Here is a 25,872-nt window from a genome sequence, read left to right as displayed (position 1 = left end):
TGGTCAGAAATATGTGGTACAGTCTCTGGTGAAGTGCTCCACATGAAACACAGCATTCCTGCAGCAGAATAACAGCTTGTGGTTTAAATAAATGCTGTTATTTCTGCTCAGCTGTAGGTGTACATGTATGTTTTGGTTCAGTGACTGCCAGATACTGTAAATGAGTATTGATTTCCTTTTCTATTTTAAGCTTTTCTGCAGAAAAGACATCCCACATGCCTTTGGCTTTCTTTGCTTGTACCTAAAATGATTGCAGCCAAGGACTCATCTAACTAAAGACTTCTTTTATTGTTACCACCCATCTTTATTCTAGTAGTTGCACTTCAAGTTGGACAGGTCCCCATTCACATTTTGGATCTTAAAGCTATTACATCTGGCCCTTTTCGAGAGCAAATCAACAAGGCAGTGATTAAAACTCATGGCAGGTTGGTTCCTTATTTATGTTAGCATGGCAGCCCTCACTGCCAGAGGTGAAGCTGCCTTAGTGTTAGAAATGAAACAACATTTTAGGAACCAAGCATGCAGTAGCTAAAGCCTTTGGACACCCAGATTAGCTCAGTAAAGCCAAGAAATAACACATCTGGATTTGGCAGCCATAGGCTGAAGTCTGTATCCAGCTCTTAAGTGGGTAAACCATTGCACCTCACCTGTGATTAAAATTCACTTTGGTTCAAAACACGAATAAACATTTCAGCCTTTGAAGCCCCTGTTGCAGTGATCACTGTCTTAGCAGCATTCCATGCCTCATGTTTAACTGCTTACATTCAACTTTCCTTCCTGCCTCAGGTCTACAGCAAACATGGAATAGTAAATTAATTGGAACATGCTGAAAGCCTTGGCAAATGCTTTGCCTGTGACATTCCTAATTTCCCAGAGGAGTAGCTGCTGATATTGATTTTGACAGAGCCTGTAAAGCCTCTTGCTGCAAAGATTCCTCTCATAGCTGGGCAAGGCTGAAGTGCAGCACTGGGATGTGCCAAGATTAGACTGGAAATTAATGTGTTTAATCTCAAAATATGTTAAAATATACATAAGCGCTTTATGATTAAGAAATCAACCCTTGAGTTTCTGTCTCTAAGTTTATGGGATAATTCCACCCTAGATTTTAGAAAATAGTGTGGAAAAAGCTTGGCAATTTAGAGACTCATGCTACCTGCGACATCTGAACTTAAAATGAATTTGTCAGTTAGTTAAGAATAACCAATTAAGATCTCTGCCAACACAGAGGACTGCTGACAAAATTGGATCAGGAAGGTGTAAGTGAGGACAGGCAATTGACTCTGCAGGAAGTAATCAAGAGTTCTACATTAGGGGTGGAATTGCCTGGCCACAAACAGTACTGTTGGGTCTAAGTATTTCAGGGAATTGGAGTCTCTCTTTAAACCATTGCTATACAAATGGGAACTGCACAGTCAGTGCATTATTAAAAAGTCATAATAACATAGTATCTTGGCTTCACAGAACAGGTAAAGTGTCATCTCCTTTCTTGCTCCTTCTTTATTCACAGCTCTCATCCTGGAAGGTGTCCCTGACCATGACAGGGGGGTTGGAACTAGGTGATCTTTAAGGTCCCTTTCAACCCAAACCGTTCTGTGATTCCCAGCTAGTGAAGATTTGCCCACGTAAGCCCCAAATGCCTGATGAAAGTACTTCAGTCATGCAGTTTTGATTGCAAGAACTAGCTCAGAAACGTTGTGACCCTCTTGTGCCAGGTGTGTTCTTTTCAGCCTCTTCCCTGCACAGGTGCTGGGGTGCTGAGCTGAATTCTCCCTGTAATAACTTGTTCAGTATTGCTTGTCGTGGGTTGCCTGTACCATCTACTCCCTGAAACAGCAGCTTGATACTGGAGGTGATCAGAGCCATGGCTAGAGTCTGAACCATGGAAAAGCCCATTTTTAAGAACCATTGATTTGGGAGGGGGGCGGGGATTGACTACGAAGAACCTCTGGGGCACTTGGGTTCAGACTACGACTGAAGTCCTGCATGAAAAATACCTTGTGAAAGAATTGAGGTCAGAAGAAGTCTGCAGACTTGTCTTAGAGGACTTCAGCAAATGCTGCTTAACGTTTAGATGTGGTGTTCTCTGCAGCACTCGATTATTTGTCTCAAGCCCTTCTTAACAAATATTTGAAAATAACCAAGCAAGGAGCATGTTCCTAAGGACTTATACATTACCAAGTACTTGTGTGGATCTAACCAGAGGGATGGCTTTACTAAATAAACTAGTTTCCATCATTTGAAAGCTGCAGAGGCGTATCTAAAACTCCTCACCTCAATATATGAATACTGCAGTCTATTTCCATCTTCTGTGCTATGCCAAATAGTGAGATTAAATTGTCAAAATGTGGTTGGGATGCCACGTAGGGAGCATTCTTGCAAGGCTTGAGCTCATCCCTTAATGAAGCACACCTTGTTCCTTTCTAGGAAGCTTCCTTGGTCTTTTAGGGTTGAGTTGGATTTGTCAGGCTATGAACTTCTAGCAGCAATAATGACTTGTCACTGGAACAGGTTCCAGTGTTCCAAATATGCCAAGGCTGCAAGGGAGTTCAGTAAAAAGGAACAGCTACTTTGAAACAGAGACATGCTTTTATATAAAAAAACCCTTTTCTTGTTCAGAGAGCAGCTGTAGTCCTGAACTAGCAAGTAGTGCTGAGTTTAAGCGATAGCAACTGTGCAGAAGAAGCTTCTGGCCCTTCAAATGCAGCTTTCTCATGCTTGTAAAGGACAGTCCATCTCATTACACAGGCCTTTCTATTTCCAAGGCTTTGGCTCACAAGGCAGTATCTGCATTTTGATTTCAAGAAGAAACTGCTACACGACTGGCTAAACAGTCATTTTTGTCCCTTTGGAAATCATTAAACATTCAGTGCAAGTGAAGAGGAGGGAGAGTCTGTGAAAACTGTTCTTGCTCTTACTCCCTGTCTGTTGGCTCTCCATTGAGAGTGGTGGCCCTGCAGCCATCACTCATCTGCAGTGGCTTTGCTTCCAAGTGAGAATGAATTTTTAATTAAACTAACCAGAAGTATTTTATTTTTCCTGATTTCCAAGGGGATCTGTGCCAGAAACTCTTTTGTTTCTTGGCATATTCTCCCTCCACACCCCAAAGCTAATCTAAAAAATTCAGGTGTGATTTCAGATTGACTTGAATTTTGCAGCTGATGTCTTCTATTTAAGCAATGTTTTGCACAGTTTTTTTAGACAGACACTGACTGCTTTGGGCATCTATCCTTGTAGCTCCCCTTGGGAGATATGACCTCCATTTTATCTCCCTTGTAGGCCTTGTACTGAGCAAGGGCTGAAGCAGAGCAAAGCACAGGACTGGGATGTCAGTTCCAGCACTCCTCCCAGTCAGGTCCTGGGGCAGTTCTGTCTGGGTGTGACATGTTATGTGACATCTATATGTGACAGTTATGTCACACATCCTCCCTTCCTCAGTCCTGTGTGTGGCAATGCCTACTCCTTGCCTTGCTGGAAACAGCAGTCATAATCCTTCTTTCAAGGCTTCTTGTGCTCTGTAGAAGGGAAGGAGAAAGCTCAGATCCAACCCTGAGTTGCCCAAGCCTCCGGGGATCTTGTCTGCCTTGCAGGTTCAGAGCAGCAGGTCTGGCAGTCAGTTCTGCCACAGAAAATCCCATCTCTGATATCAAAGTGGAGGAGTGTCTCTCCGAGGCAGTCCATGTAACCCTAGAATCCCTCCTCCTCAGTTTCATCCAAGAAAGGGGTGGGAAGATCCAACCCACGAGTTTTAAGCTACACACCAGGCATTTCACCTCTGATCTCAGCTTCATGTCCCCTAAAATATTGCTTCAAAGCCTCCTTGAAACTAAATACAGCTGATGTTAAATGTTAACTTTGCAGAGATTTACCCAGAGCTATGCAGTTGCAAGGACCCAATAATTCTTTCTCTCCCACCCCCACCTGAAGTTTTCTTCCTCTCTTTTCCCTGTATTAACCACTCAAGAGTTATTCTCAGTGAGGGCTTGCTTTTTGAAAAGCTACAATAAATCAGCTTAAACTGTTTCTCCACATTGTTTTGTGCTTGCTCTAGCTAGATCCTGTTGAACCTTTTGTTATGAACTATATTTGTACTACCCAGTTCTGTCTCTGCTCTGCTGATTTATGGCGTCTGCCCTTTCTGGGGTGGTTGGAAAACTTAGCCATGTTACTCCTTCTGGACATCATGGCAGTTCTGAAATGTCCTCCTAACTCTTTTCTTGTGAGGAATTGTGATTTTGAGATGTATGATGAGATCAGGCTTGCAGACATATTGCAAGAGGGTTGCTTGTAGCAGCAGGCACAGATTTTAAGACTGAGCCCTAAATCTGGATGGTGTAAGACAGCAAGATTGTGCTTAAATTAATAGCAGCCCCTTCAGAGGGGCTTGCATGGGAACTTCCAAGCCTGAGGAAATGAGGAAATGAGGAAAGAAAGTAGGAAGCAGAGCCTCCTGAAGAGGCTTATTTTTTAATTGCCAATTTAGGCTCTGGACAGGGATAAAGCTACTGATTCTACTAGTCTAGATCAAACCACATCAAACACAAATGCACAGAACCCTCAACCCCCACAAGCTCTGCAAAGTCAAGCAGAAATTGTGTATTGTGAGCGTAGTGCAGGTTCCTTTGACATATTCTGTCATGCATAAAGGTTTTCCAAAGTTAAACTCCTCCAGATTCAGAGCTCTGTGAGGCATCCATGCTAATGCTGTATGGTCTGTGATTTTGAGAGAAGGTTGATAGAGACTCAGCTCCAGGCTGCTGACATTCTGATTTGCTTTTTCCCCTGAATTGGGAAAAATAGCTATGGAGCTGCAAGGAAGAGGTGGTTCTCCAGAGCCTGGGCCTACACAGCAAAGCTGTGGGGCAGTAGGGCAGAGGCTAAGAATGCAGTTCTTAAAAAACCTGAGCAAGAGAGCAAGCAAAGCTCTTGGGTGCAATGCCTCCTTGAAACATGGATTGGAATTGGGAGAAAAGTCACTCCCTCTTGCACCTTCAGAGGGACATAACTCAGACGTTTCCTAGAGGCAGAAGGACGGCATGGACACACCTGGCTCCATAAATACTCCTGTCTAACTGGAGTCACCAGGCTGAACTCGTGGCTATGTAGGTCACAAGCATGCATAACATGAGAGAAATTGCTGTAGCTTTTTGTAACCCCTGCCCATGGCCCAAGTTTTTTCAGGGTTGTCTTGGGGCACAAATCACCTCCAGAAAAAAGAATGCAAAAATTGACTCAAAAAGCAGATGGAGAGACAACCCCCTTTCAGACTTCAGGTCTTACACCCAAAGCAAGGGGCTGAAGAGCCCTCCAGAGAAAAGGAAAAGATCACAAACAGTGAACAAAAAAATTATTCTTCATTACGTGTTCTTGTAAATTATTAGATGGATTTTTTTTCTAATGGTAATCTTTAAGCAAATACCAAGGGTAGAAAATTAAATTGACACTTAAATCTCACAAATCTTATTATATGATAGATAGCTAATCCTCATAGTGAGGCTCATTCACCCAGCTAACAAAAGAATGAACACCTTTCAGTGACTTTCCATTATAATAGACTTTGGAGGCAAAATACACACATAACATTTTTAACACGCTAAAAGATCTGTGAGCAACTATCCAGTTGCTTGTCCAAAAACATCACCAGTTTTTGGTAAATAAAGGTTAATTGTTCAGCTACAAAGGAACTGATAAATCAGCTCAAACAACACAACAAAATGTAGTACTTAAGCCAGTCATTTTTCTGGCAGCTTAGCTGGCTCAGAGCTTTCCTGTCAGCTAATTTTTAAAAATTACTTTAGGAATTTAGTGTCTGGAATTCAAAACTGTTCAAGTCAGATGTTCTTTGTTAGAGCTGATCTGGTTCTGGTAACAACATCCATAAGACCAAATGAAAAGCACAGTTGCCTAACACAGAGTAACATGGTATTAGCTTAAGTTGTGAGGTCTTGATTCAGGAAATCTCTTCTGCCTGTGATTAAATCAGTCCTTATTCAAGACAGCATTTATAAATCCCTTTTTAACTTTCATCCTGTACTTTGAGAGTGCTGTTGACTTTCATGTGTTGAAGAAAGTTTCCTGAGGTTAAGGCAAGTACTTAAATATTATTCTGAAGAGGGATGCTTTTGAATGGAGTGGAAAAGATTGCATTTTTCATATATGCAGTCATAGGAAGCTTGTCTTCCGTTCTTCGGTTCAGTCCTAATGTTTTGGGTTACTTTCTGGCAATAAAAGAGCGTGCACAGGGTCCCAGAGAAGTGGCTCTGTTCCCAGAGGACACAAGGTGTTAAAAGTTTCACCATCCTGTTTGCAATCTTTTTTGTCTAGTTCAGTTTCCACATGATTTTTGTTGAAAGCAAAGCAAGAACATGGGTCTTGTGCCCAGCAGGACACAAGTCCTGAGGGGTATTTCAGGCCTGCAAAGTGTCACAGCACAGCAGCTTTCTGGGTGTGTTTTCAGTGTATTTTTCTTCTAACAGCCCTGGTTTAAGAGGGCTCTTGCTTATGTGTGTAAGTCCAGTGCTGCAATTTATTTTCCCTACAATTCTTCTCCTCCAGTCGACTGTGGAATTGCATCTCTGAACAACTGTCTTGACCCAGCAAAAAAGAAAGTGAGAACCTTTAAACCTGTTACTGCCTTTCCACCTAGAACTGCAACCTAAAGCACCACCCTGCCCTGCAAAGCAGCTCCCCACACAAGAAGTGAAATATTAGTGGATGTGAAGCTACACTGAGAAATAGGGAAGGGTTGCACACAGCTAAAGCTTGGATCAGCTGGTGACCTCTCCAAGGGGCAGAACAGAAAGACACCACGTTCGTGTGGATTTGCGCACGCTGACTCTGTGATGCAGCCTGGTCTCCACAAGTCCCACCCTCCCTAATTCGGGATACGGTGTTTGCAGGTGCTTTGTGTTAACTGAGAGTGTGGCATTGCTGTGCTTTACAAAGCTTAACAGGCTGCAGCTGCAATTTAGGAGGGACCGATACCAGTCAGGGGTCACCAGCATAGCGGAGATGTGGGAGCAGGGACAGGTCACTGGTGTGTATCACCTCCTCACGGGAGAGCGCTAAATGCAGCCAGTAGTTGATTTGAACAGTAGAGATAAATATTGTCCTGCCTGCTTGTTGTAATAAGCAACTGCATCTGTTTGCCAAGCTGTGCAGTACCAGGAGGCAGAAACCTGCAGTGGGGAGGGGACAGGAGGAGGAGGTGATAAAGGCTATGGGGAGGGCAGGGATCTGCGAAAACCATCTGTTGCTTTTGCAATCAGCAGTCAATAAAGCACTTTCCTTTAATAGCCCGTAATTGTTGTTGCAGCGATAGGTGAGAGCAGGAGCAGGGGCTCTTTCTCATGCCCAGCTCACACCTCGGCTTTGTGTGCAGACACACCCGCCGAGCGCGGGGGAGTCCTGCTGCTGTGCGAGGAGCTGCTTTCCTCAGCAGGTGCCAAAGCCGTGCTATTTCGAGATGTTCAGCAATCACAGTTCCGCCAGCCAAAACCAGCTGAAGCATCCAAAGATACACGAGCTTGCCCTGCCTGTGGTCAGAGACGCTGGCATCAGCAGGGATTCAGGCACGGGTCAGTTTCCAGAGAGCTTTGCAGGCTGTGTACGATGTTTTCTACCTGGTACGTGAGAACTTCCAAGGATTTCAGCAGCACAACTGCAAAAGCTGGAGGTGAAGAAATTTCTCCCCAGTACCAGTTTGATACATGGCCAAGACACAAACCTTTTTTAAACAAAATTCTCATTGAGATTGCACAGAAAAGCACCGCAGTCCTGCAAAATCTCAAACACCACAGGATCCGTATTAATTTTAAATGACTCTGTTGAAAGCTATCTCTGATATTCTGTTATTATTCAGCCATCGTGGTAAGGAAGGAGAAAAATGTGATTTAAGAGCAGGGATATCTGCAAAAATGTTTACATACTGGGAATAATTCAGTCAGTCAGTCTAATCATTTGTTGTATTTTCCTGGCAACTTGCTAGTGAAAATATGTTGAACCGTGTGTTTGTTACACTGCCTTCAGGTATTATTTGCCAAATCTAAACTTATTTTATAATGGAAAATTTGGGACTAAGTGAAAGAGCCAAATCCTTCAATCCATGTTCAGATTATACTTGTACTAATTTCAATTTTTCAAGGTTGTGTTCAATATACGACCCCTGTGCTTAAACCTGAAAGCTGGAGCTAAAGAGCTCTGTAGATGTGACCTAGTTTTTAGTCAGTAAAGCTACTCTCACTTTTTATTGAACAGCAAGACAGGCTGATTTTGCTTCAGTGTAACAAATTGGAAATTTTGTGCTTTGTTTATGCTTATTGATACAACAAAACTTTCAAAAGTATCTAAGTCACTTCAACAGCTACTGCCATTAGAGCTCTTAAGGCACAAACAGGTTCAGGGGTTTTATTTAGTATTTTGAAGACAAATAATAACCCAGATCTGTTCCCTGTGGTGTGCAAAGGCTCAGTTCTGTGACACCTGGCAATTGTGTTCCAGGTGGAAGGAAAGGTCACAGGAACACCTTGCCTCTCTGAAGCTTTGGGTTTTTATCTTTTCTCACTGGTTTCACTTAAAGTGAGGGCTCTTAGCATCTAGAAGGATGCTGATGGGTCAAGTCATGGTATTGCATCAGTGTTGAATAAAAGCAAAACAAGGGCTTTGCTGTCGCAGGGATGAAGAACCAAGAATTTCCTGGAAGAGATCTCTTTGCCAGCTTCCCATTAGGTTTCATTCACTTAGTGCCATTTAGTGCATAAATTCAAACAATATTTCTCTGAGAAAAGAAGGGCTATATTCCATCAGCCAAGTTGCACCTTAATGTCTGTGCCTAGTCAGCAGAAACCAATATAGGTCCTCTAAAGAGCTTAAGTAAGACACTGAGCAAGGAAGCTGTCAAGCTTGAAGGTAGTAGGAGATATAGGGCAGAGAGACTTAACCTGGCTGAGTCTGTTGGATATCAGGGTGATGGGACCACAGGAAGAAAGTTAATGTTCTCCACTGAATAAGCAATGTCTCAATTTCTTCAGTATTTGGCAGTATAATAATAGATCCTGCACTCTTAAAACCAGTCTGTCTGCCAGGTGCATTGATAACTTGAAAAGCCAGTTGATCGGGGATGATGACAAAGGAAGGAGTGACTGCTCCACATGGATTGCTTTGCAGCCTTCAGTGACACTAAAGAGGATTTGTAAGGCACAGCAAGTTAAATATGGTACATGACCTAACCTCACCCTTGCTAACTGGTGTTAGACAGATACCAGAGCATCTTTGCCTTGTTGCTTTTGTGTTTGCAGTAGACTGTGTACAATCCTTCTGGTTTGGATGGATGCTCTTTTAAATTGTCTAGCTGAGCAAATACTTTGAAGAAGGTGCTAATCAAAGAGCTAGAACAGGGGTTTCTACATCATCCAACGTTTTTTAAGTTTAAATATATTAAGATCTAAGCAGTTTATTGCTGTGAATACACTGTCTAAAAAGGTATTCAAAACCTCAATTAAAATAAAGTTGAGGAATTCCCTAGCTGTTAACTGCTGTCATTGTTTTACGTTGTCAGTTCTTGTAATATTTCACTGTTCATGTACTGAAAATGTCAAACTTGTAGCCTTCAAATGGTTTTGTGGTTGCTGATGTTGCAATGACAAATGGTCCTTTTAAAAAAAACAAGTTATGTTTATGATGCTAAAGCTGGATTTTAAATAGTCACGTGTCAAATCCAGCAGAACTTCTGTAATCTCATTGCTACTTCTGCTATAGTTCTAGCCTAAGTCTACACAAATTTTATCTAGCAAAAACACTGGGGAGGTTCAAGTTCAGTCACTCTAATTTGATGGCATTCCAGAAAAAGTAAAGTATTATTCATAAAACTGGAGTATTCAAAGAAAAGTGTTTGTAAAAATAAGTGTCTATTAGACTAGTTTTTTATTATCTCTGTACAGTGGTTATGCAAGAGTCACTTTAATCATGGAAGTGAACCAACTGTTTTGGGCAGAAACTGGAATGGTAAAATTACCCTAATTGGGTCAAAAGATAAAATTCCAAACTCCAACCAAAGTTCTGGACTCTGCTGGAGACCTATTCTTTGTCTGAAATTCCACCTTAGAGTGCTGTGGAGCATCAGACAATGTTTCAAGTTACAAAGTTAAGGACAATGTTGGTATTTGAATCACAGAGAAATACCAGTCCCAAAAGAAACAGATGGCCTCACTCACATTGGAGGAGCAGTGTAGAGCCTCAAGCCCCCATGGAGTTATCCAGCTCAGGGACTGATGCTGATGCCCATCTGCATCTTTAGCTTGCAGCAGACCGTGGTGGCTCTGTCCCATGAGCGGCTGCCTTCCCTGTAATCCATCCTACAACAGCCTGGTGAAGGCCAGGTCAATGGTGGGTCAGGGTGACAATGGTTTCCTGACCATTCCCTGTGTTCAAACTCCCCTCAGCCGTTCTGTACGTGCCAGGGGTTTGCTGATGTCTGAAATGCTGAGCTGAATGCGCTGGTTTCCCTTGCAGCTCTGAAGCCTTTGGGGTCGATTGCCACGTTAATGATTTATACGTTGATGCTCCATTTAGGGCCCTCGTGTTTATCGCCCATGGCGCTGGGGAGCACTGCGGCCGCTATGATGACTTGGCCCAGAAGCTGACAGGACTTAACTTGTTTGTGTTTGCCCATGACCATGGTGAGTAGCCTAAAACTGTTATTGATTTACATCAGCTCAGGCCTTTGCTGAAGTAAATGCCATTACAGCTACTCAGCAGTGAGAGAAGAGCCAATAAAATATTTACAACCAGACATAAATGAGAAAGGGATCATCTGTTGCTTTGTCAAGATCGGCATATTGAATCTGTAAAAGCTATCTGTGTTTGCCTTGAGTTTTCCTCAGCCTTGCCCTTGACATTAATGCTGGTGCTATTTTAACCCCACTCTAAGGGATTATTTCTCTTTCACCTGTCTCTTGGGGGTGGAGTGGTATTGTCCACTGTGGAAAGTGGGACTAGGAGCTATTTCTGCTGGATTCACGGTCGATGTCCTAAATGATCCCAGAGGGGAGGCTGAAATGTCAGCATAGCTTTCATATACTGATACAATGAGACAGCTGCACCCTTGGAACATGGAGAGGCATGAAGGCATCACAGACATCTTTGAGCACATCTCCACAGTTCAGCAGAGGGACTGGAGCTGGCTGTGCACGCCTCAGCTCTGAGGAGAGACCAGCCTGAGTGGGTGCAAGGCTGTGACAACACAGCAACACCCCGTTGGCCCTCAGCCAGCAGGGTGGGGCAGGTGCACTTAACTGTCCCTGCCTCTTCTGGCTTGAAGATCTCTGCTCTGTGCCCCATGCTGTGATGGAGATGTGCTGGGTGTCACCAGGTCTCCTGCAGTGCATGGATCAGGACATCCCAGTAAAATATTTGAACCACCTGTTCTGGTTCTCCGGTAGCCTCCTGTCACACATCACTCTTGCAGCTTCATAACTTCCTTGTGCTTGGAGATCTTTGATTTTATCATTGCAGACTACTGCTCCCTGTGAGAGCCACTCTAAGTATCAGCAAAATGAATCAATGGGATTGATGATGGCAGCAGACAAAATGCAAGGCCAAATTCTGAGCTGACAGGTAGAAATGGGATGAATCTTGGTGTAAATCTGATGTCCTCTGGGCAGATTATCCACTGACATTGGAAAGTATACTGCAATTTACTTGGCTGAAGCCAAGACTCAAACCTGCCCCATGTCTCCTCAGAGACAGGACTGTCTAATTTGAGCTTGAAAATCCTGAATGTACGTGAGTCATTGCACCATTTATCTGTAAGAGGAAAAGCAAAACCTTACTCAATCCGGGTACCAAGGCTTTCCCTCACACTTGCTCTTGTGACTCACTTTCAGTCACAGCACTGCACTTGATGTGCAGAAATGACTCCTATATTTTCTCTGAAAATGAGAATATCTAGTCCTCAAGACAGCTTGCAAGGAAAATAAATAAAACCCATGTGACTTCTTTTTGAACAATTGGTCACATGCCATGTTTGAGGCTGGCTTTGCAAAGACAGTTGACCTGTGCAGAAGTATCATTACTCACCACCTAAGTCTCTTTCTCCCTGTGTAGGCAGAGTGTTTCTAAGTGTTGATTCATTCATTTTGATACACTTCCTTCTGAGTTGGAGGTAGGCTAGCAGGAGTCTGCAGTAATCCCAGTAGGAAGTGTCTCCATCCCCCTCTGTTTATCTGTATGGCATAAAGTTCATGGGAAGGGGGATGGAACAGGCCAGATGCTGCTTGCCCTGCAGCTGCTGTTAGCAGGCCACAGCCAGTCCATACAAAAAGTTACTGAACTCCAGAACACACAAGCAACTTGTTTAGAGTCTCCATGAGCCTATGAGGGATTGCAGTTACTCTCTGTTCATGTTTAACACCGTGCCTTAGCTCCTCATTCCTGTAAATCTTGATAAAGGTTTTAAGAAGTAGAGTTGAAATAACAATATTTGAAGCAACGAAGCTAGAAGAAATGATAAAACATTGTATTTATTGCATGGATTTGACGCAGAGAATTCCTCTTGTGTTGATGGAGAAGGATCTTTGAGGTGCATGTTCCTGTCAGGCATGTTTTGTGCTGTGTGACTATTTGCTCTCTTTTTCCTTGAACATCTTTTTCACTAGAGAAACATAAATATTTATTGGTGTTAGGGTTTGTTTTTTTTTAATACACTAGTGCTGCTGGATTAAACAGTTCAATTAGTACAAATCTGGTTTCTCAGGTCAGTTAACAACTTTGTTCTCCCTGTCAGACCTACAGTCTTGTCTGTAAATTCCATTTTCCTGATCAGCAAAGAGGAGAGGGTGAAAAGGAACCTGAAAGCAGAACAATGGAAATACAGTTGTGTTACACAAAGAGCTGATGTAACTGAGCCTTGATTCACTGTTATTTAAAAAGACAATTAACGTCTTTAAGGGTCTGTATAACAATCTTTGCACTTAAAGAGGCAAGCACCAAGGATAAACTTTGATGAAATACAAGTTACAGCCTGAGCTAAATGCCAGTGAGAGCTGAAGGACATAAACACCTCCATTGCTAAAACTGCTCTGATCAGACTGGGAGGTTTATAGCTTTCCTCCACCATTTTATCTGTTCCAAATCACTTCAGCAGTGTGTTCCCCTTTGTGTCCCTTCCTTTGGAAATCTTTGGGTAATACCAATTATTCAATTGTTTAAGCACAATAATAGCTATCTGTTCCCCACCTCATACTGTGGCTCTTAGTCGTATGAGCTCAGTGTAGATTTCCTGACCTGGATATTTGTTCTGGTTCTGGTATTCTCATGGATAAAATTCCCAGTACAGGCACATTATCCATGAGATCATTAATGCAGTTCCACAGCGTGGCAAGCGTGATTTCCCAAATGACTGGGGAAGTTACCAGGGCTGTAGTATGCGTGACTTGAGTGATTTATGTTGTGTCTATCCTTCAGTCAAAAGAAGGAAAAATCATTTCCATTTTTATTGCTGACTCTGTAGGAGCTCACACACGGGCTCTAAATCTTGCCAAAGGCTGCTCTGCATCACTGTTTCCTCTTGTGCAAGGCTTCACCAAAAAGGTGGTTCACAGAGTAACAAACACTGTATGCCCCAATCTGTGTTTTAGTATTGCCCCATGTAAGGTATCTCTGGCTCACTTCTCTCAGTATGTCAAGATTTGAACATTTACTCTTTGGGGTATTTCATTGTAATCACAAGACTGCTGGACCTCATAGATATGTATTAGAAATTTTCCGTGGTGATGGTGGAAATTGAATTCCAAAAGACCTCTTAAACTTACCTTACATCTAATATTATTAAATGGCTTTGGTTTATATCAACCCCGCAAAAGAGGCAAAGGGAATTTCTGTGTAATACAGCATTTTTTTCCTGTGCTCTCTTAGGAGGTGTTTTTAACAGGCAGGTAACTGTTTCCCATGATTTCTGGGTTTGCTTGGCATGCAGCTTCATGAAGGCACAATTAAGGCTGCTGGGATGACCTTGCTATTTCTGCGAGTTTAGGTATTTTGAAACAACATCTCACCTTTTCAACTTCATTTCTGTATTACTATTATTTTGTTATGGCAAGATTCTGATGACAGAAGAAAGAAACAAACATATTAGGTTACTGGCAATCAATTCAGGAAAGCTCTCTTAGAAAGAATACCTGTGGGGGATTCATCAAAGTGGAGTGATATTGCAATTCTTCAGTCAGCTGCAGATTGCAGCTCCTTTAGTTTTAACACAGTAATTTTAGGGATCTGTAAAGCTGAGAGCCAAGGAAAACAAGAATAAAGGCTAGAGAATGTGGCTTTGTTTTCTCATACCAAGCATTCTGGGTTGGTAAAGCACATGATGTTCCAGCCATTCTCGTCTCTCTTCCTATAACATCTCATTTGCTGAGATCCAGTGCACTATGGTTGCATTACGTGGCCTGAGCCCAGAAAAACCACAATTTCACCTTCAAAAGTACATGTCAACTAATAGCAGTCAGAAACACATTTCCAAGATACAGGGACCACAAAAATGTGTTTACTTTTCTCTTACACTTTTTAATTGTAGTTGAAATTAGCCCTCTTTTTCACGCGGACTTGCTCATGCTGCCTACGGGTATTGTGTCTGTCTTACATGAAGACGAGGAGGGTGAAATATCCAGCCCTAACCTGGTGGCAGTTCCTAGCCACCAGATTAACTTCCAGCCTCCTGCTTTCTCCAGGAGGAATAAACCCTCTACCTGTCCTCATACATGAAGACCTTTGACCCTTTCACCGTTTTTGAAGCTGTTGAATTTCCCACTCTCGAGTTATGTTTAATGTCAGATCAAAGCAGAGGGAAAGGTTGCAGCTCTAACAGCTTATTCACATTCCTTAGATGTTTCCAACTGAAGTTCAGCTTGCTTTGGCAGCCCTGCTGCTGCTTTGTGTGTGGTGACCATTTCTGATGGGTTAGCAGGTCCCTCTCAGAGACCCACTGCTGCTTCTTCTCTCTGTTCATTTTCTCACTGCTTTCTCTGTTTAATGAAGGATTTATTTCTAAAATGTAGACAATAGCTGGAGCAGAGATTTTTAAATGCATCAAGTATTAGCTGCTTTTGTTTTGCTTTTTTTTCCAAGTGATTGCTATGTTGTTCTTGCAACTGTTAAAAGACCATTTTGTTGATGAGAACAGAAGGCTTTTATTTATTCATAGCACTGGGAAGGATTGATCTACACAGAAAGATTAAAAAGAACTAAACATGGTCAAATTGGGAGGGGAAAATGACCAAGAAGGATGTCAGAATTAATAAGAACAAGAGTTAGGGTAGCACTGGAAGTGTGAAGTAACAGCTCATGTACATCCGCATGCAGGACTGTTCTGGACAGCAGCATTCCCTGACATTGTGATTGGGCAGGCTTCAGGGCAGTCTCCAGGGGTGGAGTCAGGAAGGCCTTGGCAAACGTTATTTGGAGCTGGTTTGCTCATGGAGCAGCACCACTGCTCCTTGGCACTGGGTGTGGGCCCGTTAACCCACAGCAATCTGTTCTCTCAGCTTCCTCCAGATGAGCCCATTGCACTGGAGCAGGGAACGTTTGAAGTGCTTTTCTGCAGAGCCGTGGGAAAGAATGGCACTCACTGTTCCCTTTCCTTTGGCAGGAGGTTTACAATGGGTTGTGGACATTTTCACTTACTTTTTTCCAGCTGAGAGCTATAGGTTCCTCTTAGCAGAGGATGCCAGAGGAGATGACTCTTTGCCCTGGCTGGTAGAGCACTGCCAGTGCTGTTTGATCCCTGTTTTGACTCCCTTCTCAATACAATCCCAAACCTTTCCTTGCCTTTCCTTCTCCAGATGTTGAATGAAGGTAGCAGTCAGGCTTCAGGTGGTGGTGGAGAATGCTATCCCTGTGTGGGGCACACAGGAGCTGAAACCACAGCATGTAGTTGCAGGGTGAGAGTTCAGATACTGCAGTACACCATGGAATTCCTTAGGCAGTGAGACAACTGCGAAAACCTGGAGCAAAGTCATCCTGCAGAACAAATAGCTAGTGAGTAAACTTAGTTCTGCCTTCCTTTTCTAACTCTGTTTCCATTGTGGGGATTCTTATGGAAAGAGATAAGCTGGGAGACCACCCTGTAGCTATCAATGAGCTCCAGGCAATGTGAAACCAGTTGTTTCTGACCTCCAGCTCTTCTGGAGTCACTGATCTTGTAGCACCGGATCTCAGAGTAGCTGTGACAGCTTGCTGAGGAAACCAGGATGTTCAGTTTTAGCCTCTTTGAAATTATAGGGAAAATAATTGCTACAGCCAAGATGCAACTTTTCCCGTACATTGGACAAGCTCTTGAACACAATCTTTCAACTATTTCCCCTTGCTTTCTTCTAGGTTGCTGCATGGGCCTGGGTTTGGTGGTTGTGAGATGGTACCTCCCAGAGGAACCATATGGTTCATATGCTCATACAGGAAAAAGTTCTCTGGATACACCTCCAATAACATAATGACACTGAAATGTGCCCATAATTGTATCATAGTACAGTGTAGCCCAAGGGGAGTATCCTGTGGCACATCAGGCAATTGTTAGCACTTTGAGATGGGCTTTATTAAACAGAGGTTTCCACATTATTATTGTTATTTTTGAGGAGGTCATTACAGACTTCTGCAACCTGGTCTTGCCCTGGTGAAATGATCTCTGCAGTTACTCTGCCACTTCAGCCCTCACCCTTCATTCACACTGGGATCACACGGTCCCAAATCTCTGCATGCACCACAGGGCATCTTTCAGGGCAGTCAGAGTTGTTTCCATTTGAGAGGAGAAACTACACAACAGAAAGAAAACTCTGGGTGAGTCGTGAAAGTAAATACCTGCAGTGTCTCTTGCTCCAGAGGAGACCACAAGCCGGGACTTGGAAAAGCAAGGGCAGCCTTTGTTTTGTTTATCATGTGAAGGCAGATGAAACAACAGTGTCAGGCCAGGAAGCAGCTAGACCACAGCAAACTAAAAATAAAGAGACAGTAAGGCTCTGCACAGCTGATGTGTCTGATGGAGCACACATACGCTGCAGTGGAGTATTTTGCCTAAAATGCTTGGGGTAGGAAAGGTGCAGGGGATACTCAGACGTGTTTCCTCTCTACTCCACTCAGGGGGATGAGACTTCATTTGTTTCAGGGACTTCCCTGCTAATGTAAAAGTGGGGAAGACATAGTCTTGCACCTATCTTTTAGGCAAGAAAGTTTGGAAATTGTGAGGACTGGATACACCTTTAGCACAGATGCATAGAAGAAAGGGCACCTGAAATAGACACGTAGTGTCATCTACCATGAGCTATGAAAACTTGCCAACCACACCCAGGCTGCTCAAAGCAATCTATTTGTTTATCTGACCCTGACCAATTATTATAAGTCAGATTTTACTGTGATACAGTCAGTGAGGTAAGACAGACAGGTAAGCTCTCTGCTTTAACCCAGAGCTGGATGCAGGCATTGTTGGGATAGGGGGAAGGACAGTGCAGATGCTCCTTCATCACTGCCCCTACATGTGGGCATCACTAGATGATAATGTTGGGCTGCAGTAAAGATTGCAAAAGAATGGTTGTGGTTTCCTCAGCTCCCCCAGATACTCTGCCCCTCCCAACTGCTCAACCATTTCCTCACTGCTTTGGATCCACCCTGGAACAATAGCTTATTGAATAAACAACATGTCATCCAGTTGAACAGGATCTTTGGCTTGGGCCCTCGCTGAACTGAGCTCACTTGTCATCCAGCAGAGCTGCGGTGTGAGCTCTGAGGGAAGCAGATGTGGGACACACGTTACTCCAGTCATGCCCCATCCACCTTCTGGCACGAGCCATTCTCTTTCCTCCCTCCACCAGGTGATGAGAAGAAGGTGCTGGAAAGCCAGCTCCCCCAGCTTTGTTGCAAGCCCACTTTTTGAGGGAATCCCTTTTGGGGCATACTGGGATCTGGGGGCCTGGCTTTTTACTCCAAAAGAAATGGGCTAGGCAACCCACCCCAGTTATCCTAATTATGCATTTCTTACTAATGAGCAGGGGGAGAAATGTCAGTGGGTCATTCCATGAGATAGTACATCTTCTCAGCAGCTGCTTCTTGAACAAAGCCTCGCTGTTGGCCTTCACACAAGGAGGCGTGAGGCTGGAACAACAGTCCCAGTGAGCGCGGCCACAGCGGCAGAAGGAACAGAGTGCTCCTTTTTGAGCACAATGGCTGAGCGTGGGGCTGTCAGCTCTGGCCACTGTCCAGACCGTGGTCCTCAACCTGTCACTGCTAACTGTTAACTGCTGACAGACAGACAGCATGACAGAGGAAAGACAGGTCGTTCATTTGGAAAACTTAAAAGGCTTTTTCTTCCCGAGAGGGTTGAGTCCTTCTGGTTTCTTTTCCACAGTTCTGCCTCTCAGATGAAAGATAGCTGCCATGATAAAGAGGAGTGGGCCACTGAATTTGTGTGTGGTGCTGATAATGTTGGGCCTAAGTGATAGGCATTTTGAAGGAGTGGTCCCAGTAAGCAGGAATAAAACATCCTTTATTTGGACAAATGGTTCGCTTTGGTGAGTTAGAGAAACTAAAGGGGACCTAGCCCTGACTGAACTCTGCTCGTTTCATCTTACAATCTGTTGTTTTGCTTTTGTTATTTCAAGATTCTGTGCAGTTGTCATCTGTACTCAGTCTTTACCTGTATAAATTAATCCCTAAATTAAGGGTCAAATTCTGCCTTCACAGCTGCTCATCTAAATCCAGGATAACCCTGTCACCGTGTCAGAAAGCAGGTTCAAGCTGCAACTTGTAATTGCATTCCCTATCAGTGCAGAACGGTTGGCAACCTCATGTAATGTTTTCAACAGCTTTCTTGCTCTCCCATAACCAGCTCTCTGCAGGCTGTAGGCGTATGTCTGCATGCAAGATGCTTGAGGGTGGAAGGACAAGGACCAGATGGTTATTAGAGCTAAGACTGAGAGAACAGATCTTTTCATGTTGCCAGCTATGTCTGTTTTGTGGGGCTACTGGAAAGACATCAAACTTGCTTCAAACTTTGTTCCTTTACTGACTTCTGTGGCAGGACATTAGTTCATATCATCAGGGCCTTTGACCTCAGAAAGCACCAGAGGAATCTGTATTCTTTAAGGGAAAGAATAACAAATCAGTGTTGCATATAATATCAATGGACCTTTTTCATTAATGGTGTGGACGATGGGATGGAGAGCACTTTCAGCCAGTTTGCAGGGTGGAAATTGAGCATATGATGAAAGGCTGCTGTTCACAGGGACCTTGACATGCTGAAGAAAGGGACTGGCAGGGACCTCATGAAGTTTCAATAAAGGCACTTGGGGAGTTCTGCATCTGTGGTGGAGTAACCCCGTTCAGCATTAAAGGCTGGGCACTGAATGAATGGAAAGCAGCTTTGCAGAAAAGGACCTGGGGATCCTCGCAGATGAGCTGAACATGGGTCAGCAGTGTGACCTTGTGGTGGAGAAGGCCAGCCCATACTGAGCTGTATTGAAAGATTATAGCCAGCAACCAAAAAGAAATGATTATTCTCTTCCATTCAGCATTTTTGAGACCACATCTGAAACACTGGGTCCAATTTGCCAGTAAAAGAAAAACATTGACATACTGGACCAAGGCCAGAGGAGGGCTGTCAAAACAATTAGGGTACTGGAGAACAAGAAGTGCGAGGAGAGGCTGGTAAAACTGGGCTTGTTTAGCCTTAGAAGAGAACGAAACTTTAAGAAGCCTTATTTAGACTTAGAAGAGGGGATTGTGTTGCTGTCAACAGGTCTCCAGTGGGAGCGTGTGGTGACAGTAGAGCCAGACTCATGGAGGTGCCCAGTGATAGAATGAGAGGCAAGTGACTCAAGTCACAGCACAAGAAATCCCAGTTATGTACAAGGAAAAATGTTTTCACCATGAGGGCAGTCAAATGTTGGAGCAGGACCCAGGGAGGTGGGGACATCTTTAGCCTTGGAGATATTTAAAACCCAGCTCATTAAAGGCCTTGAAAAACCTGATTTAATGGGAAACACTTTGAGTAGGGGCTCGAACTAGATAATCACTGTAAGTCCCAGCATCAATTATTCTTTATGAACTAAAGAGCATCTTAGCTGCTAGTATTTGGGATGTTGCTTCCAAAAATAAAACATGGAGGGTTTTAAAATGGATAAAGAAATGAACTTCTTAAAAGCAGACTTTAATGGTAGCTACAGTTAAAAACAGCTTCACCTTCAAGGAGACACTTCTTGACATTTCTGCACTATGAGAAAAAGAAAGTGTGTTTATTTCCACCTTTACAGGGACAATTTTCCCATAGCAACAGCATCTCATTGATGTATCTAGCTTTCCTATTGTTTGTCAGGTATGTCTAATTTGGATGAAGTTGTTTCAGAAGCTAATTACTGACGATTCCTCACCTACAAATGTATCTTCATACAGGTGTGGACTTTGTCATCCTATTGAGTTACAAATGACTGTTCCTAGTTACTGAACACCATTCAAAAAGTAAAGGGAAAAATCATACTTTGTGTATATAACTCCAGTTGGATTAAAACATTATTTGGGTTCCTTCAATACCTTTTTAGATAGATAACAGGAGTCAGAGGAGCTCAGATTAGGGCCTATTTGAGCACTAACCTGTAGAAGAGCCTTATTAAGGAGTGTGGTGTGCAAAGAGAGCTCTTATTTGCACTGAGCAAAGGCAAAGGACAGGCAGGTTTACAAAGAGAAGTAAACATATAACCAGTCAATAAATGGCCTAAACCTGCCATCTTCATTTTTAATGCTCTTTGTGCCCTGCCTACATTGGAAACTGAGACTAAAATTGTTCTTGCTGAACTGAACAGTCACAGTATCAGGGGGAATGATTCACTAAAGCAGCAAAACTTTCCAAAACTTCCAATAAGAGAATGTTTTTTCCTTATAACATAAGTAGTGGTCTGAAGTCATGGGAAGGCTCACTTAAGCTCCATGCATTTGTGTGTCTTGATCAAAACTGTGGCACTCAGCTTATTTTTCACCAAAACTTGCTATTAACAGACTCCCTGGGCCTACTCCAGGCAAACCTACCACACTGTGTGTGTTGGCACAGAGTGAAATGCCAGGAGCTGGTGCAGGGTCTAAGCCAACTCTAGGCTCCTTCTGAGGCACCAGCCTCCCACAGCTTCCTGTGCCTTCATGGCCCAAGCTCTTCAGTCAAGTTAAGGACCAGAGTTACCCTTGACAAAATAAAGATGCAGAAGCAGCCCATATACTGCTTTTTATAATTTGTAGTTCATGTGAATCAACACAGACTATTATTTTAGAGAAGAAAATATCATTTTAGCATTTAAAGGGATGTATAAAGTCATGGTTGGTGGTTTGGGAAAATGATTTCAGAATTTTAGGAAATTAACCTTGATAATTGAAAGCCTCTGGCAGTGTGATCCTCTTCACTTCTGAGGCCATTGGTAAAGCAAAGCAGAACATCTGGTTAACCTCTGGTTCATTTTCCAACCTGGATGAGATTCTCCAGCATCCCAGTAACGTTCCTTTTGGCCTTGAACATCTTCCTTCTTTGTAATAACAAAATGAGGGTTGCAAAAGGTCTCACAAAACCTAAGGCCATCTGGAAGAAGTCTTACCTGAAGATATGTGTGGAGCTCACTTTGAAGTCTTCTGTGCATTCTGGCGGTGAGGGAGCCAGTTGCCATGGGGGGATTTTGGTTTCATGATGCACTAAGACATCAAACAAGAACTCATCAGCCCATTTCTGTAAGTAACAGCCAGTCCTCAGATGGGAGCATGTCCTGGTCTGTGCCAGCTGTGGCCAAATTTTAGTGACCTACAGTAGCAAAGCTCTTTTGCTTAGATTTCTGAAGACTTCCCTGGATTTCACGTGGCTTTAGTCTGGCCTGTGTTCTGTGATGCTTCAACAGAGCTGCAGCTTCAGCCGTTTTAGTGTCTCTTGCAGGTCGTCCTTCCCATTAGTCCTATGATCAATCCTGTATGATTCAGATCAGGATGTGGCTCACTCTGTACCACAGGAGCAGACTATGCAAGATGGTGTTTGGAAACTCCCTCTTGGCTCTGCCACAGGTTTGTCTTGGCTCTCAGGAATAACACTTCACCTCAGCATATCTCAGGTTATTCATAAAAAAATCTGAATGTGGTGTCGACCCACTTCCAGAGAGCTTGAAGCTGAAAAACCCTGAGCTCCAAGAATGCAAAACCATCACTGTGAATGGCTCTTCACAGGCTGAGAGGAAGATTCAGCCAGTGAATAGAGCAGCTTATAATAAAACATCTCACCAATATTGAAAGGGATGAGGCAGAAAAATAAGCAAGGCTAAATTACAACTGTGTAGCTTTTCCTTATGTCCAAATTCTAAGCATGTGCTTTCAGAACTGCTAAGGAACAGGTTCTGGATGGAAAACAGTCAATCAGATGTCAGGTAATTACAAGCTGCTTGAGTAGTTTGGTAGTTACACATCCTTTGGCTGAATTTATCTTCAGGACTGCACTGGAAACTTGACCACTTCACCAAAAATGCAGAAAAGTTACCGTGTCAGCCATTCTGAGTTATTCTAAGCCTGTGCTTTACTCCACCCTTCATCAGTATTGCTCCATGAATAGGAGTAACCTGTTCTAACCACAAGGTGAGATTTCCCAGAGCATTGAAACTGATGCTACAGAGCCTGTCCTGTGGCACTCGAGGGTTAATTTCTCTGAAGATACCGTCTGCAGATTCAGTTCATGGGGAGAGCTGTTATACCCACAGCATCTCTAATGCTGGGATTTATTCAGGGCTTGGCAGTACTCTCCAATCTGAGAATTCTTGTTTAGCTACAAAAATAAAATTTTAAAAAAAAGTGCTGAATTGTAGATGGTACAAAGACTAATGCTCTCAACCCAGATCTCTTAAAATTGACATTCTCCATGCTGCATTTATTTTCTAGTTCTGGATTTATCCAAGACAAAGCCTGCTGGCAGATCCTGGCAGTTTTTCTAATGCTACAGAGAGGGCAGCCTGACCCATTGTGGTGCCAAGTTCATGCTCAGCTCAGCAGAGGGCTGGGGGAAGGGAGAGGAGGCCGAGGGCACTTCTGAACTGAGCCTGCCTGATACCACCTGTCCTGTTGATTACAGTCCTGTGCCTTTTCATGAACCTTTTACTTCTCCTGCCCAGATTTTGTAGAGAGCTCTCCCTGAGCTGCAAATATGCCCTTGCTGGCTGATTGTGAAGTAGCTCTCATAGCCCAAAACCAGCATACGGGTCCATAACCTTCAATAGATCAACACTTGTATCTGTGCATTGTTTACTGAACTGTAGAGCTGCCAGCCAGGATTCATTGTCTACTGTCACCCAGCCATGGTTTGAAATGAGTAATAGAGCACAGAAAGCAATACCCTGCCTGTTTGATCCTGGCTTTTTTGGTAAATATATATGTAGTGAGGAGAATTTCAGAGTTGAAGGGGGGAGATTTGCAGAAAAAAGGGTATGAAGTGGTAAAAAGCAACTGAAACAATAACTCTGAAATCAATCTCTACCAAGAAAGGACAGCAGCTTTGCTGCAAGATGGATTTAGGAGAGCTATTTTCTGCCCTGCCACTTCCCCGTGACTTCCCCCGTGCACCATCTAAATGCCATCCAGCCATGAGCCAACTGGCAGCATTTATGCTCTGGCACACTGGGGCAGGATTGGCCCACCCAGGAATGCTCCCTGCCAGGCTGGCTTCATCAGGAGGTTTTTTCCTTAATTGTGTTGCTCCCGGTCAGATCTGGTAGGATTTGAGTGAGCTACAGCTCTGTGCGGATGTACCCTGTTAAAAAAAAACCAAATTAAAAAAGCCTGCCCTTATTTCAAATAATCCACATGCTGCTCACCCATTGAGCTTGTGCAAAGTGGGTATAAAAAGCTATAGGCTCTGGGAGAGTGGTATTTCCTTCGTGCCTTGTCAGGAACAGGGACAAATCCCATCTAATGAGGGTGGCACTGCCATGTGGCAATGAGAAGGAGTGAAGTAAAAAGCGAAAATCTCTTTAACTCTGTGGGAAAGCTCCCTTTGGACAGGCTGATTGAGAACTGGAAGTGCAATCCATGGGGAGAGCTGACCCTGAATGAAGGGCCTTGGGATCTCAGGTTTGTTAGTGACCTTTTGGCAGATTAATTGGTAAAACACCTTACTGGTATCCTAGAACACGAGTCCTTCTTTTTGGAAACATTATTATTCATTTGCCAGTTGCTTTAAAAATTATATAACCAACAACTCTGTGCCAAGATTGCTTTGGAATAGAGAAATGCTGTATTCTGGTGCCAAGAATCTCACAGACTAAACAGAACCCACTGGGAGCCCTTGCTCTAGATGGGAACTCGTGTTTATTTTAACATGTAAATAAATCGGATGAAAAATGGGTCTTTTAAATTCTTTTTGTTGTTGTTATTATTGATGTGGGTCCCCAGTGGGTGGCCTGCATGGAGGGGAACCTTTTGATGAGAGCTTGAAAGGAAGTTGTGTCCGTCTCCCAAGACATTCGTCAGCAGCATGGAGGGAGTTCTTATATGATCCAGCTTTCATCTTCTTTTCTTCGTGATGCCTAAACTACTGTAGGCAGGGAAGAATTGGGTCTGTCTTCCCCAAGATTAATGGATTTGATTGTTTTCTCAAGCACAGAACTATCCAAGGCACACGCCTGGATTTTGCAGTGTAAGTAGCTGGGATGATGCTGTGGCAGCGTGCAGGGCCAGGCTCCCTGCTCGGCCACCCGGGGCGGGGTCATGCACTTGCAGCACTCTTCAGGAGGGGAACAACCAGGAGGGTTGTGCACACTCTCAGGCAGGGCAAATGGAACCATCTTTAATAGAAGAGCAAGAAATGAATGGCTTTTGTTAAGGGAAAAAAAAATAGAAATGTTTTCTAGTTAAACAAGCTGTCATTTAGGACTTAATAGCATGTGCGTGTTGGAGAGGCAGCCCACGTGCCAGCCGTGCTTTGGAATAAATGGGCAGGGAAGGGGAAGGGGAGTGTGCAGCTCCACTCCAGCGCTGGCCTTTTCATTGGAAATCCTGACATTTTGAATTGGTGCCCCAGCTGTTTTAAAGCTGGAACTTGGATCAGAAAGTTAATGCAAGTGGATTTTCATCCTTGTTTTTAGCTAGGAAAAAAAATTACAGTTTGCACCCTTGCTTTTTTAATTTATGGGAGTAAAACAGGAGAAGAAAATTATATATGTTTTTAAAACTAAAATAAAATACCGAGGCTGCTTGCCTCTTCCACTGAAGGTGAAACTCTAGCTACTATTAGTGATATCTTAAGTCACATGTGGAGAGCAGAAAAAAGCCCTTCTCTGCTCTTAGATCAGCAGCATATAGGTCAAGTGAACTTGTGAGACCCTGGATTAACTCCAGCAAAGTCCATGCATTTTTTTCTGCAGTATCTGGGCATTGATGCTGGCTCTATGTCACACCAGAATAAGTCTTTGAAGACCAACTCCGTTACTAAATAAAGTCACTTCACCAATACTTCAGGAACTTATCTGCTCCTCAAGAAAGAGAGCAAAATCTCAGTGCAAAACTGCAAGAATAACTGTTAAAAATTATAGTGCCTTGTAAAAATTACTATAGGCCCTAAATAAAATCACTTAGTTAGTGCTTGATTGGTGATAGTGCCTCTGACTCCTTAGAGCCACCATAAGTTGTGCTTCGCTGATTATATATCTTATATTATGTTGTGATTTTCATCCCATGGGAAAAGAGATTAGACAGGAATCATTTCATTCATCAGCAAAAGAAACTTTTTTTCAGAGGAACTCAGCAGCTACTCAGCTATCTACACTGGCTTTGTGCAACATTTTCAAACCATTGATCCCACTAGCCTGGTAGAAAAAGGTTTTTCTGCGAGCTGTC

General features: G+C 43.3%; 1 protein-coding gene across 6 annotated transcripts in view; it reads left to right on the top strand.

The window, feature by feature from the left end:
- Positions 1 to 25,872, top strand: part of MGLL (monoglyceride lipase) — a 100,780-nt gene that overhangs the window by 50,193 nt on the left and 24,715 nt on the right. For all 6 annotated transcript variants that reach the window (XM_048315246.1, XM_048315244.1, XM_048315245.1 and 3 more), the window contains one exon: positions 10,567 to 10,673. In XM_048315246.1, coding sequence (XP_048171203.1) covers positions 10,567 to 10,673 — 107 coding nt within the window. The remainder of the gene's footprint in view (positions 1 to 10,566; positions 10,674 to 25,872) is intronic.

This window comes from Corvus hawaiiensis, chromosome 11 (genome assembly GCF_020740725.1).
Source record: "Corvus hawaiiensis isolate bCorHaw1 chromosome 11, bCorHaw1.pri.cur, whole genome shotgun sequence".
NCBI classification, from domain to species: Eukaryota; Metazoa; Chordata; class Aves; order Passeriformes; family Corvidae; genus Corvus; species Corvus hawaiiensis.
This window is presented reverse-complemented; position numbering and strand designations above follow the sequence as displayed.